The sequence below is a fragment of the Protobothrops mucrosquamatus genome, unplaced genomic scaffold (genome assembly GCF_001527695.2).
Source record: "Protobothrops mucrosquamatus isolate PMUCROS unplaced genomic scaffold, P.Mucros_1.0 scaffold10, whole genome shotgun sequence".
NCBI lineage: Eukaryota > Metazoa > Chordata > Lepidosauria > Squamata > Viperidae > Protobothrops > Protobothrops mucrosquamatus.
Genome location: NW_015386397.1, coordinates 2,777,411 through 2,791,852, shown reverse-complemented (window position 1 = coordinate 2,791,852; position 14,442 = coordinate 2,777,411). Strand labels below are relative to the sequence as shown.

Genomic DNA, 14,442 nt, shown 5'->3' with positions numbered 1-14,442 from the left:
TAGGTTCTAAATCCTTTGGAACTTCATTTTGGAGTAATGTGGGGAAAGATTTAGAACATTACTGCCAACATAAATTAAGATTTATGATGATTACTATTATGCACCATTAAAAGTAATTTCTTAATTTCAAATCTATTTTTCTATGTGATTAAAAAATACCACTTAAGGATATAGGTAGATTTCTAACCAAAGGAAGAATTGCAGCCAATTGTGTAACATTAATAGTATTCTATATTCTATATCTAGAACACTTTATATTTATACTTCCTTTATACTTCCTAGCAACTCATCTTGCTGATATTTTTATGTTATGGGATTGATGGTAAATTGGTCAAACTGCACATAAGGTGGGTCATATAAAACATCGATACGACCATTCAAGAGCAAGGTTTTATGGCCAAAAGCTGCTGCCACCAAAGAACCCTGGGATGGGTAGCATCCCAAGCCATTCATTTCTGCGGAGCTTGCTCTGGAAGTCCAGGACACTGGGCTATGGCCAAGGTGTTCAGGGACACTTTTTCTTGGAAAAACGAGGGAATGGAGCAGAGGAGGGAGGGCGAGAGGGCGGAGATCGTTCAGAGCCCCAAAGAAAAGCGGCCGTCCAACTTGCCCCAGGTACGTTTCCTCGTAAATGCCGGGAGTTCCCTTTGCACTTCCTAACTCTTTTCTCTCATGTTCACCTTCTCTCCTCCTTCGCCAGAAAGCCTCTTCCTTCCTTCCCCCCATCCCCGCCGCCTCCCGCCCTCCTTGGAGCTGACATTCTGTCTATCCGCCTCCAACACAAGACCTGGTCTCGAACCACCTAAACTTTTGACCCTCGCCTTTTTGACCCTTGGCGCTATAATGGCTGCCCTCTCCAATCCGCCTAAGACCACCGCCTCTGGCCAGATTCCCCAACCTATACCGGTCGATACTTCCGGCCGTCGTTCCTTCCCCAACTTTGCAATACGCCCCTGTCCATAATATATTTGCCTTCCGGGTGGAAAAAAAAGGGGGGGGGGCGGGGGGAGGAAGGTCGAAAGAACGAGGCGGCTGGAATCCCGGTCGCTTTTCCTTCCTCTGTTTCATGCCGGGCAGCGGCGGTGGAAAGTAGCCTTTCCTCTCCCCCCCCTCCCCCCTCCAATTCTCAGGGCAAAGCTTCTGTAGGAAAGGAGGGCCCTCTCTGCAGAGGAGGGCTGGTGGGCAGCTGCTGTGAATTGGTCTGAAGCGAGCTCTGCTGGCAATACCGCGTTGTTACAAGCGCGGAGTTTCACCCTTCTTCTTCAGCTCCAGCTCCTTTTCCCCAACCCCAACCCCCCCACCAATATGATACTTCTATAAAGTTGTTTTTAGGAGAAACTTTCAGTTTGTGTTTCTGGTGTAAAACAACAAATCCTTTTCACAGAACGTGGAAAATCAATTCCAGAAGATTAAGCTGTCAGGAACAGCCTATCCATCCTCAAAACCCCGAGGCTTGGCATTGTAAAATCCTATCCCCGCTTCACAGGGTTTTGAGGAAAAACCTGCTGAATTGCATAAGGTTTGCCATCTGTAGAATGCAGGGGCTGGGGGGGGGCGGAGGGGGGGTAAGGAAGAGACCGCTTTTCTCAAGGCTACCTGGTGCCTGGGAATCAACTTTTGGGAATCAACTTTGCGAAATTGTTCGGAAACACCGCAAAGGAAAAGAATGTCCGAATTTCAGTTTCAAAGTGAGGACTTCTTGAAAGAGTCCTATGTTTCTCCGGTGGTTAAATTTGTATTTGATACTTAAAACCAAGAATGGGTTCTTGGCATGGCAAGTACAGGTCAATTATACCCAAAATTACATCCTGTCCAATCGAGTTCATCACAAGAATCTGTCCTCCATCTTCTCAAAATTGATCATATTTTCCTCCTCCAAGCCTGCATTGTTAGAGAGAAGCCGGCAGAGCCAGCGAATCTTACTGAGTGAATGATTCTCTCTTTTTCTCTTCCTTCTTTATTACTTTGTTGTGTTTTTCTGTACTCAAAGCAGCTTACTCTGTCAAGCAATCAGTCCATCAGCCAAAAAAAAGAGGAAAAAATGAAGAGGAAGGAAGAGGAAAACTAAGCAAAATCTCAAGCATTGGTTGGAATATTTGTGATGCTGTAGCTTTTCCTCAGTTAGAAAGAAAATGCTGCAATTATCAACAGAAGAGAAGAGCACTTTTCCATTTCATCTTCAAAGGCAGTCTCGATATGTCTCCAAATTCCCACAAAATGATGGTTTCCTATGAAATGGCTACTTCTGGGGGGAAATGAGATATTTCCATGGCAAAACCTTAATGTTTCATCCTGCTAGAAACATTCCAAGTTCTTCACGTTACTCTACAGTTTTGAAAATTGTTTGTGGGGGGTGAAGGTGATACTTAATGATAGAGACTTGCCTAAAGCTGTCCAGAAAAATGTCTGAAGATGTTACCATGCATAAACCTTAAGAGGGGAAAAGGAAACTTTAAAAGAAAAACATAAACAACCAAAGCACTAAGATAAGAAATAAAAGAAGTTTGGAAGAAAGCTTGCAAAGAATGGTGAGGGGGGGGGGAAAGGGGGGAAGTCTAGTGACATGAATAGGACTTAAAATGGGACACTCCCAAAGCACTTGAAGAAAAGTCTCCCGTTGCATTTGTACAGGGAAATGCAGAGGTCCTTCCCCTTCAGAGATGCCTGCTCTTTACCTCTGTCTGCTGACCTAGGAATGATCCCCGGTGCCTATGAATTATTGATGAGCTATAAGAACCGTCCCCCACTTTTCAGTATGCAAACCCCATTACACTGTTAAAATGGCGATTTAATCGTTTGGAATAGCTTTGCTTTGCTTCCTCCTCACCCTTCTCCCGCCCCTCCACAGAACTCATTTGTGCCCCTTTTTCATTTAATTTTCTTAATTAAAACCTTTTCACAGATTTTAATTCCTCCTCTTCCTCCTCCTCCTCTCCCCCTTTCTCTGCCCCTATAAAAAAAGAGGACAAGGGAAAGAAAAAAGCCAAACTCCACACCTTAAAAAAACTATGTTGCATTTTAAATAATACTATTAAAATAGTACTATCATTATTCTTTTTAGTAAAAGGACAAATCAGTATTGACTATTGTCCTATTAATTAAACATTTTAGATGCAATATTCAGTAACCTTTCCTTGGCAGTGATGAGGTATGTTAAGAGGGGGGAAAGAGAAAATGCAGGAAAAACTGAGATTGAGATAAAAGAGGGGAAAATATGTGTTTAGTTCCATTCATACCCCACAATGTTATTTGAAGTTTAATCTTCAAAAGTAAAATTATAAAGAATTAGAATGAAGACAATTTCAGGATAAATATATTTGATTTCAATGAGAAATGTGCAAATCACATAAAGAGCATTTAAACATACACAACTAGTACCTTTTAAAAAAAAATCTATTAGCAAGTTGTTTACATGTACACACACAAACACAAATGCACACACCTAGCAAGTTTCCTTGCCTCTTTTTAAATTTTACATACTATTTTTAATGCTTTTAATATTATTGCACATCACCCAGAGTTCCTCTGTGAAAGAAATAGGCAGTTCTTCAATATAAGTAAATAAGTAAATGTTGTGTGTGTGTGTGTGTGTGTGTTTTGCAGGATCCAATTTGTGTTGATCACCAGGACCAGAGATTTAGTCTTTCAACCTTTCAAATTAGTGCTGGAGCCCATCTTCAGGGAATTTATCTCTTATGTGTTTGTGTCTGTGGACAACTAGCAAATTGTACAAACACACATACACAGAGAAAAAGATCTGTTTAAAAGTACTTCATGGGATCTCTGCCATGATCTCATTGTACAGCATCCTGTAAACCAGCCTGAATCCAGGTAGAAGGCCAAAATCCTGGCGTGAGATAAATAACATTCCTTCTGTTTTATTTACTTCCTCGCATAGACTTAGCACTAGCAGGATTTCAGAAAATGGGTTGTTTAGGGCCCAATTTTGAATAGGAAATTCCAACTCAGAAACTAAGGAAAGGCTTTCCCTTTGTTATGGGAGCTATATTGTCCAATCTTCATCCCATAAGTTATCTATCTCCAAGAAGCCCAGAACTGTTTGCTGCTTAACTGTATATCAGGTATAGGTGTACATAAACAAATGTGTCTCTGTCTCTTTCTGTCTCTAAATGACAACAGGCTGGAAACAATGGGAATGATAATACTACATTTCTGAAGGGCACAGAAGAGTGTGAGAAAGCATACATGTAACATCTCCCACATCTGTATGCAGAGTAATGCCTGAAGGTGATATCCTACAAATTGACTGGAGATCACTAGAACAAAGTTACATTCAAGACAATTGCTTCAAAGAAGGGTACGTGATGTCTTCAAATCACAAATCAAATATTTCATTGTACATCTCCAGATTTAGCTAAAGAACAGTGGCTTGTGAATTACACAGTAAATCTACACCAATAGTTTTAATTGTATCTATTTAAATGTGTATAAATATGTATATTTATGTGGGTTATACTAAGCCATTGTGAATTGTGGCTGTGAGCTTTCTACTGTGTATTTGTATGTGAGCCAGTGTGAAAGAAGCATTCATACAATAGTTTATACCCACACATGCGCCTGCAATGAATAGGGTAGACTGGTTATCATGAGGCCAATAGAGTTCAAGGGGAGTTTATGCATTGACTTCAAAGAACATTGGATCTGACCTTTTGTGGTCAAGAAGTCAGCTATTGTTGCCTGACAAATGTACTACTTAGAGAGGTGTATATTGGCTGGTTTGGAGCAGATTGCCTTCTCCTCTTCTTCAACACCCCCTCCCACACCCTTCACAATGTGTATGGGTGGACTGAAAACATTAATTGGAAAAAGATTAAAATGTGATGATTAAACTGGTCCATTTTTGCTTTAGGAAAATGGTTCAAGATCATTCAAGGGTGGAAAGTGGCGGTGCTGGCGGTGGGGGGACATATACATGTCTGTATATTTCCATGCATAGTTTATTATTTACAATTGCTAGTTACCTTAGTCCAATCACATTTCTAATAGCAAATTGTCATATTAGCAACAGGACAATCTATAGTAGTTTGCCACCACATTTTTCTCTTGAATATATTTAACATGGGAAATATTTCTTTAATATTTAGATGTAAGATTCAAAATACCTCCATCACTTTACTATTGATCAGTTGTAGAAATTCTTCCACTTTGCCATACTTTTAAACTTACTAGTCATCAGAAGATCCTCAGAAAGATAAAATTAGGATTTTGCTTGTGATTGTGATAATTTTATTGTGCAGAAAATAGACAGCATTCAAGATTTTTTGCTTCTTGTTTATATTGTATGCCAGTGCAATTTACTCTTGAATGCTTTAAGGATATAGTATTGTACAGTTTATAACAAGAAATGGAATTTTGCATAGGAACCATCGGCTATCTAGGTAGAATTTTCTTCCTGTTGATTCTGCTCTGAAAATAGTCTTAGTCTTTTTCAAAAGAATGATTAGTTAAAAAAAAAAAATCAAAAGCAAGAGAAATTCTTGCTTTCCTTTACTATGAAGTGATTGCTGAGTCTTTCTGAGGTCTAGCAGTATTTGTGGAGAATTAAAAGAAACCCAGATAAGATGAATGTCCTACAGAAGTGACATAAAAGAGAAGACATTCAGTGAAAAGATTGCAGAAGTAGATCCAGAAAAAAGAAAATGAGGACAGTTTCACCACTTATTTACTCTTAGTAGTGCTGAAATATTCAGATATATTTATCTTGGGAAGGGGCTGGAATGGAATGATGTAAGACTGCAGCACCATTTTCAAACTTTACCTTCCTTTTCTTTACCTGAACAAGAAGGAAGCAAAAGCACCACTTCCTTTTGTTCACAAATGCTGTCTTTCAACACCAGCTATCCCCTCTTGGCACTACTTCAAATACAAAAGAAAAGGGTCAGCCTATAGACAATGCTCCATATTTACATCAAGAATCAAAGGCCTCTGGCTCAGGCCTTGGATTCTTGAGATATTCCAGGTATCCTTAGTTGGAACAAGCCTTTTCAATTAGTGCTATGCATTGGGCCCCGCAGTGCAGTCTTTTCCCAGTATCCATGAGATTATCTCATAGTGCGTTTAGCAATACTTTTAATTTCAGTTCACTGTGCATGTGGTCTGTGGTTGCTATATTTGAAAAGACACAAGATTATACATACAAGGGACAAATGCAAAGAGGTGAATAGAGAAGTTAGAAGCATAGAAAAAAATGACTGAAGAAAACAAAGTAGAGAATGGTAAGAAAAAAGTAGTTGAGGGTTAGAGTAACTAAACCTGTGGAATAATTATGAATATTTCCTCCACAATCACATTATGTCCTTATAAGACTAGGACAGTATTGCCAACAGTTTACTCAGTATCCAAACCCTTCTAGATAGTATCATCTGATTGTTTACTATAAGATGCTAGTGTTGGTACAAAATAATGCCATATGCCATTATTTTCCTTCCTGAGAGGAGGAACAAATTTAGAGGGGATCATAGTATTTCATATGCAGAGTTGCATGATTGATGCATTTAATCCTAAAATGGAACATTTATCATTATTGTAGGAGTCCAATCCAAATGACTCAATGCTATTTATATTTCCTAAGAAGCTCCACTCAGTTAGGTGCAATATACTTTTATGCAAACTTGTATAAAGTTTAATGCAAGCCTGCTTTAATTCAAAGGAGATTTAGACTCCAATTCTATATTCATTAAGGTAGAAATATTTCTCACAGAACTCAATGGAACTTCCTAACTATGGCTGGATCACAGTCGCATTGTATGCCCTCTCCCCCTCCCCCGCACTGCATGAGCATTCAGACACAAACACACATAATCAAAAGTATATTATACAATAACAAAAGAACCACGTTGAAAATAAATTTTAAGGAGATTATTATCTTCCCAACACTTCCTAAAAAGGAGGCCACATTATTGCCTCCTTTTTATAAGATTAGTAACAAGAATTGTTTTAAGCAACAATAAGAATATCATTAACCGACAACATGCTTTATAGTCTAAATGCAGAGAAAACAAGCAATAGAAATTACCCCCTCTTACACAACCCCCAAAACATGTGTCTACCAAATGGCATGGTCATAAAACCTTAGTTTAAATGATTGAAGGGGGAAGGGGTTGAGCGGAAACGGGAAGAAAATGTAAACACCACAAATTGTTAAGACAAGAGTTCTCTCACCTTTACGGCCAAAAAGCAGCAGGGAACTGGCACAAGATCCCTTAAACCCAAAAGTTTATCCTCTTTTAATTCTTAAATCACCTAGAGGCCCTGATTTTCAAGATTCTACCCTGTGTGATGATGCTTATTGCTGCTGTTTTTAACGGTGTTTTCTACAGTTCTCAACATTATTGGAAGAAAAACCTCCCAATAAATGGTAAGCATATTTCTGAGATGACTCAAATTCAGAAATAGTTTCTACCAATACAGTCTTTTTGAGTGGAAAGGTTTGATGTAAGTGCTACAGTGGCAAATTAGTGAAATGTGGTGCTTACAGAAAAGTAAGGCTTCCTATACTTTTTGATTTCCTATAATATTAATTGAAGTTGATGGGAGCACAATAGCATTTAATGGAAAGGAACAAGTTGAGGGTGGGTTTGGGAAGTCAAAGTTAAGCAGAGAACAAATAATTACTGAAAACTGGGTCTACAATCCCTAACCATTTATGCTTGCAATGTGACAGTCCAGAACCTATATTATTTTACTAGGAAATAAACCCATGGAATAAACTTAATGAGATTTACTCCTAAGCAAGGTATGTTGGTTAGTTACCAGAGGACCATACAGCATGTTCTAATGGCATCTATCAAGCAATAAAGCCTTGTTTTATCAAGATTATAAGTCAAAAAAGTTGCATGCTCTTACTGCAAATGGAAGCTCTTATGAATCAGGAAGGGAGGGAGGGAAGGGAGGGAGGAAGAAAGGAAGGAAGGAAGAAGAAAAAAAAGAAAAGAAATTTTAATCCCAATCAGATTTTCCCCGTCTTCCTCAGTACAAATGAATATGCTTATATTAATTTTCACTGACAAAAAAGATAACTACACCAATGAGCTCTTCTAAAGTTAAATCATTAATTCAATGTCAGGACCTTCTACTTAGATCACCCTAGCCAAGGAAATATAAATCTTTTATTGTTAACATCTAGATTAGGTTATCTTGAATTTAATCTAATTTTCCTTTTCTTGAGATGAAAGAAATAGGAGTCTTTAAAAATATTTTTGGGAAACAGATCTCTGTGTCATCTTTTTTTATATTTCAAAAATCTAGTCTTTATAAAGGCTCCAGAAGTGATAAAAAATATGTCCTATGAATCATATATCTGTCAATGAAGTTCAGCTCATAAGTGAACTGAATATAAAACAAGGCATGCATGTGTAGTGTACTTGTATGCATCCCACAATGTGTGTGAGAGTTGCATGCCCTCACAACCCAAGTAAACAAAGGGAAGGGGAAGTACATATACTTATTTTCTACCAGAAAATTCTAAGCTCTGTATTCTATGGCCACAAACTTTCACAAGATATTTTTCTTGTGGACTGTGGCCAGGAAAGCAGCGACCAGTGAGTATTTGCAGTTATGCTGTGGATAAAAAAAAGGAAGGAAGAAGAAATTCTAGAGAAAGGAGGGATGACATAACTGTTATAGCAAGAAAAAAAATGTCCTGAAACCAAATGCTGAAGGGGGGAGGGGGAGGGGGGGAGAATAAAAGCTGGAGGAAATGGGAAAGGGTGGATTAAAAGTAAAGTGCCAAATTATTTATCCAGAGCTTTTTAAGGTAAGGACAACCTTGGTTGGAATTGCTTATATCTACCTTAATAATTCTTAGATCCTTGATTAGAATTTGAATTATTAAGTTTTCACCAGCCCTAGACTGTGAATCTGCAGATTACTACTAATAACAATAATAATACACATTGTTTAAAACCATTCTCACGCTTGCACCTTTGACTCCTAAAGGTAACTCACAAAAATCAATCCCACAGATTCGGATGGAAGTCTGTCCTAAGCAGTTATGCTTAAGCTTCTGATATCAATACAATCAAGAATTCAGTATTATCTCAAAGTGCTTTCTTTAGGAGGCTAATGTCAGAGTGGATACATATAAAGTTTATATATACATATAAACCCATACCTCACAAAATTATTGGTGTATTCCTCTATGCTACCATCATTATTAACAATTATCTCTGTTTTTTCTTGGTTCCTGCAAATCATATGCTTTTAAAAACAAAATTATTGTGGGCCACAGGCAGGTAATTCAGGGGCCTTGGTGACAGTGTTCTCACTGAGATTTTATGCAGGAGAAAGTTTCCAAGGAAGAGAGAAACCCCTCCCTCTAGGCCGCGCTCCCTCCACCCTCATCTATAACAACCTGGTTCTTTAAAACTCATTTAAGCAGATAGTATTTCAAGAGAACTTACTTTAAGGTTAGCAGTTCCTAAGTCCTCTTTGGAGTAAACAGTGCACCATCAACGCTTCCTATTTCTGCAATGGAGCTGCCTTTATCTGCCTGGAAAAGTGTTCTCCCTTTCCTGCCCCCTTCCAAGCCAAAGCAGGCAGTTAAAATGTCACTTAACATTCTGGAGAATGTGAAATATATTGTACATTGTCAACTCCCCAAAACCATAAAACTAACTTTATGGACCTCACGTGACTTTTGAGAGCCAGTGAGGGGTATCTGGCTGAGGTCTGGGCGATTTTTACGATCTAACTTCTAGATAAAACCCTATCCATTTGACATCTTAATGTCACAGCCACTTTCGGTATACTTACTTACTTTACTACGGGTAAAATATATACATGCGTGCATGTATGTGTGTGCACGCACAGGGCAGGTGTGGTGTGTCTATGTATATTCAAGAAAAGGCAAGAAAATGGGTTGTTTTGGAAATGACAACTCACACCCCAGCCCTCTCAAAACCATTTTAAGAAGTAACCAAAGAGTTTGGGGTAAGTTTGTAAGACCAATTTTACTTCCTACAAGAGTGTCAGAGAGAGGGGGGAGGGAAGGAGAGAGAGAGAGAAAACTGCTCTAAGCTATAATTTAAGAATATCAAAGACTACTTATTTCCCTATTGCAACAAACAGACCTTAATCATAGCACTGTGATTTAAGGGGAGGAGGAAAAAAAAGTTAGATTACCAGATTAATTTTTAAAGGAAAAAAAAGAAAAATTGCCTCCTGCACATTGTTTATATTAGCCCTGTTGAGACAACTGTGATTTTCCATGCTGAATGAATTGTGTGTATATGTATAATATTTGCAGAATTGTATAGAAGCAAACAGAACAGATAATACCATATGTACTGAGCTCTAAAATTTGAATGGCATGTTGCCATTCTGTGATAACTTCAGTGGCTCCCTAAATGCTTGGTTTGTGGTCTTTGAATCTGTAATCTGAAGCACATTTACTTGGAAGTAAAGGCCTTAAAATGAGATAGAAATTTCTTGGTCAAGAAAATGGTCAAAGTCTCTCAGTCTAAGGAAGAAAAGGAATTTTTGAGAACCGAACCAACCCACTGGTTCCTCTTCTTTTTTTCTGAGTTGTGCTAGTTCAGCATCTAATACCGCTTACAGGGGATGATTTTATATCCTTGGCTCATTAGAGATTTTAGGGGAGTGGGACAAAGACCCCTAAGGAGAACCTGGAAGCTGGATCAAGCGGTGGGTGAAGAGTATACACTTTCTCTCTGGGCCTCTTCTTAAAATGTAGATTTTGCTGATGAGTAACTTTAGTGTTGTGACTTGTGAAAATGGTGGAATAAAAAAATGCAAAGAAGGGCACTATTTTTCTGGCCAGGAGAAACGTTTATTTGACTTCAAGTTAAGGCTACAAACCAATACGAAACAGCGTCTTGGCAAGGATGGGAACAGGCGGCTAGACGTGACAAATGCCATTTCAGACACACAGAACACTGAATTCACCCTGCCCACTAAAACTTCCTATTAGTCACTGTAGAAATATTTCTAGTATTTACAAACATTTTAAACATACTATGGTTGGTCCAATCATATACCCTTTTAAAGTGAACTTCACTCACATTTATTTAAAAAAGAAAGAAAGTTTCAGAACTGGCCTGGGATAAAAACAAGGCCAGGATCAAATCACAGACTTGACAATTTCAAAGACAGATACATGGAGTTTATATAGAGAGATATACTGGTGGTTGTTTTTTTTTTAAAAAAAAAGTTTTTTTGTGGTTGATGGTTTTTAATTTTCTTTCTTTTCTTTTTCTTTTTTCCTGCTACTGAATTGCAGGAGCCCCCAACTTGAGTGGAAGGAAAAGAGGTAGGGTTCCACACAAAGTTGTGAACTTTTACGAACCCATCGTTCCTTCCCCATACTGGCTTATAAATAAGTTATAACATTTAAAAAGCACATTAAAAGAAAGAAAAGAAAAGAGAAAAGAAAGGGACATGCTAACTTCTTCCAGAAAGCATCATTATAGCACGGACACAAACATTTAGAACATCTAAAGCATCAAAGAAGCCTCTGGATTTTATCTTTTAATTTAAAGGGGTGATTGCAGCAAAAGACACAATCCTGGAATAATAGTACCCATGAAATTGCTTATTATTATTAATATTATTAATAATAATAATAATAATAATAATAATCATAATTTAAAAAAATCAACAGCATGCTGAATGGAAAGTGCTTCACTTTACAGTACTCCAAACTTAACAAAAACAAATCTGGCTGTTGCTTTTTGTTTGCTTGCTTATTTTAAACTTTCTTACTTCCTGCCCCCTCTTTCCTATTTCTTAATATTCCTCCTTGATATAATTTATGGCTGAAAAGCACTGCCACCAGATGCTAAGCTCATACTTTTGAGTTTGTTATCTTTCTTCCACTTCATTCGCCTGTTTTGGAACCAGATTTTTATCTGTCTTTCGGAGAGACACAAAGCGTGGGCTATTTCTATTCGCCTTCTGCGGGTGAGGTAGCGGTTAAAGTGAAACTCCTTCTCCAGCTCCAAGGTCTGGTAGCGAGTATACGCCGTTCGGGCTCGTTTGCCATCCGGTCCGGTCATATCTGAATAATAACAACAACAGGACATAGGAAAAAATGCCTTTTGTTGGTCTGCTTTCTCTTTTTAGATCACAGGCACAGAAAGAAACCGCGCGTTCAACTGTTTCCTCCTCCGTCGCCTTACACTGCAGACAAACGCCCCAGCAAATTGAGCACACGGCTTCTCTGCGTCTCCGTTTCCTCCATGTCAATATCCTTCGTTTTAATCTGGCTTCAGCCTTATTTCTAATTAATTTAGACCCATACCCCACTCTCCTTCTCACACTCTCTACAGCCCTATATCTTTTTCCAGGAGCCGAGAACATGTTTTTCTAACACAATCTGATTCTACGCAGGTTTCTTCGAAGGAAACTGCTGCTGTTGGGGCCTGGCTCACAGTTCACGGAGTTTTCTCTCGGAAGACAATCTCCGAAACCCGGCCCCTCGTCTCTCTTCCCTCGGGTCAGTCCAGTTCGACTGGCGATCTAAACAGGCCGACTGAAAGACTGAGAGGCGATCTTCCTAGGCGTTGCGCCTTTCCTTAACACCCCCCCCCCCACCCTACCCCAGTCTCGGCCACATTTCATTGGAAGCAACTTCCGCTGAAATCCTTAGGGCTCGCTTTCCACCCAAAGGGAGTTAGCCTCGGCGTACGAAGCGGGTCGCCAGGCAGTTCCTGCTTCCAACTTTGAGGCGCACACCCTTCTTTCGTTTTTACCCCATGGGTTGAAGGGAGAGGCAAAGAGTTTGCCACCGCCGCATTTCGCCCTTGCAGACGGGGAAATGTGGGGCGGAGGGGGAGGGGGAGGGAGAGAGGTTGACAGACCCATCTGTGCCCCAAACAGCCTTCCTTTTTAACCCTTCCCGTTATCTTTCCCATTTCTTTCCTTCTCCCTTTTCAATTCTTGCTACTTTCCAACATCTCCCACCCTTCCGTTCTCCTAGTACTAGGCTATTATAAGCGCTAGTCTTATTATTATTGTTACCATCAATACAGTTTGACTTTTGCCATGTTGATAACATTTTTTAAAAACGGAGGGAACCTTGATTTTTTTTTTTTTTGAAAGATAAGAAAATACTCTTTAAGAATCGAACATTATAATGAAAGAAAGAGACACTGAAAGCAAATAGAAAAGGGCATCTGGAGAGAGACAGGAAAGTGGTTTCACAAAGCGATTGAATTCCTTCTTCCGTCGCCAAAGCAAATATGTCCTGCCAAAATCCTATGCTTTATGTGTATGGGTGTGTATGTATGTACACACACACACACACAGACCACAGACCCAGAGAGAGGCAGACAGAAGGCGCAGGCACGCATCCCATAGATCACCCCAGCCAAATTAAAAAGGAGCAAGTCCGTACCGTGGCTAATGTGAAGCTTTCGCATCCAGGGGAATATCTGCGGGCTTTGTCCTTCCGTGGCCGGCGTGGAGGTGGCGATCGGCTCTGCCTGAGCTCGGGCGCCGTTGCTGTTGACTTGGGAGCCGCTCTCTTCGGGCCCCGAAGACGCGCTGGTCTCGTCTATCTCGGCAAACGCAGTGGCGCTAGCCGCGCCAACAGAGGCTGCCTGGTCGGCAGGGGAGGACCCGGCTGCCTTGCCTCCATGGCTTTCGCCACCGCCGCCGCCGCTGCTGCCGCCGCCACCGCCGCCGCCACCACCGCCGCCGCCGCCGCCACTGCTGGTGCTGGTGCTGCTGGTGCTGCTGGTGCAAGGGAGGGATTCGGGAGAAGACAAGGAGCAGCTGGACGCCTGTCTGAACCTGCTTTCGGGCGCTGCTTGGGCAGGGAAGGCGCGAGAGCTCTCCCCAACCGCTCCAAAGTGGCTGGAGGAGGAGGATGATCGGCTGATGCTCAGATCCATTCCATTGTAGTTGTATCCCCCGTAAGAGCCGGCGTGCATGTTGCCTGGATCTCTATAAGATCCGTTCATGGAACTGCCGGCCCCATAATTTAACAGCTGATAGTCTGGGGCATTAGGATAGCGTCCTGAGAACGAGTTTACAAAGTAAGAACTCATTTGGGTTTGTATTTTGGAGGGCTTGATTTGTGGGGCTCGTGGTCGTTATAACCCCTGTGCTTGAGGATTTATGATGTATTAATGAATTATAGCGATGCACTGTACTTCGTTTTTGCTATGTATGCGGCCAAATATGGGGGTGGGGTGGGGGGTGCGTTTGGGAATCACGTGCTTTTGTTGACCAGTCGTAAATTCTCACTGATGACCTCAAGAGGCAATTCATGCTCTATGGTTACAAATAATGACGATCCGAGAATCGTTAGGCCCATGTCAATGCGCGGCTTCCAAAGAGGGAGGAAAGAAGGGGGAGGAATCAGCGAGCACAGATGGCTCCTTGTTGGCATTGTGCGCCACCTACTGGGTAAATAAAAAAGTAGCCGACAGGGAGGTTACCTCACTCACCTTTTTTTTT

At 40.4% G+C, this 14,442-nt stretch overlaps 1 protein-coding gene across 1 annotated transcript; it reads right to left on the bottom strand.

Moving 5' to 3' along the window:
• Positions 1 to 11,789: 11,789 nt before the first annotated feature.
• On the bottom strand, positions 11,790 to 14,030 carry HOXB5 (homeobox B5). The gene is made up of 3 exons (XM_015810483.1): positions 13,718 to 14,030; positions 13,376 to 13,630; positions 11,790 to 12,037 (listed from the first exon to the last, which is right to left on the bottom strand). The coding sequence occupies exons 1-3, from the start codon at positions 14,028 to 14,030 to the stop codon at positions 11,790 to 11,792; spliced, it is 816 nt and encodes a 271-aa protein (XP_015665969.1).
• Positions 14,031 to 14,442: the final 412 nt, after the last annotated feature.

Coding starts and splice junctions, on each gene's coding strand:
- HOXB5 (XM_015810483.1), bottom strand. CDS start 14,030: ATGAGTTCTTACTTTGTAAACTCGTTCTCAGGACGCTATCCTAATGCC. Junction 13,631..13,717: donor CGAATCCCTCCCTTGCACCA/GCAGCACCAGCA, acceptor GCGGCGGCGGCG/GTGGCGAAAGCCATGGAGGC. Junction 12,038..13,375: donor AAAGCTTCACATTAGCCACG/GTACGGACTTGC, acceptor GTTATTATTCAG/ATATGACCGGACCGGATGGC.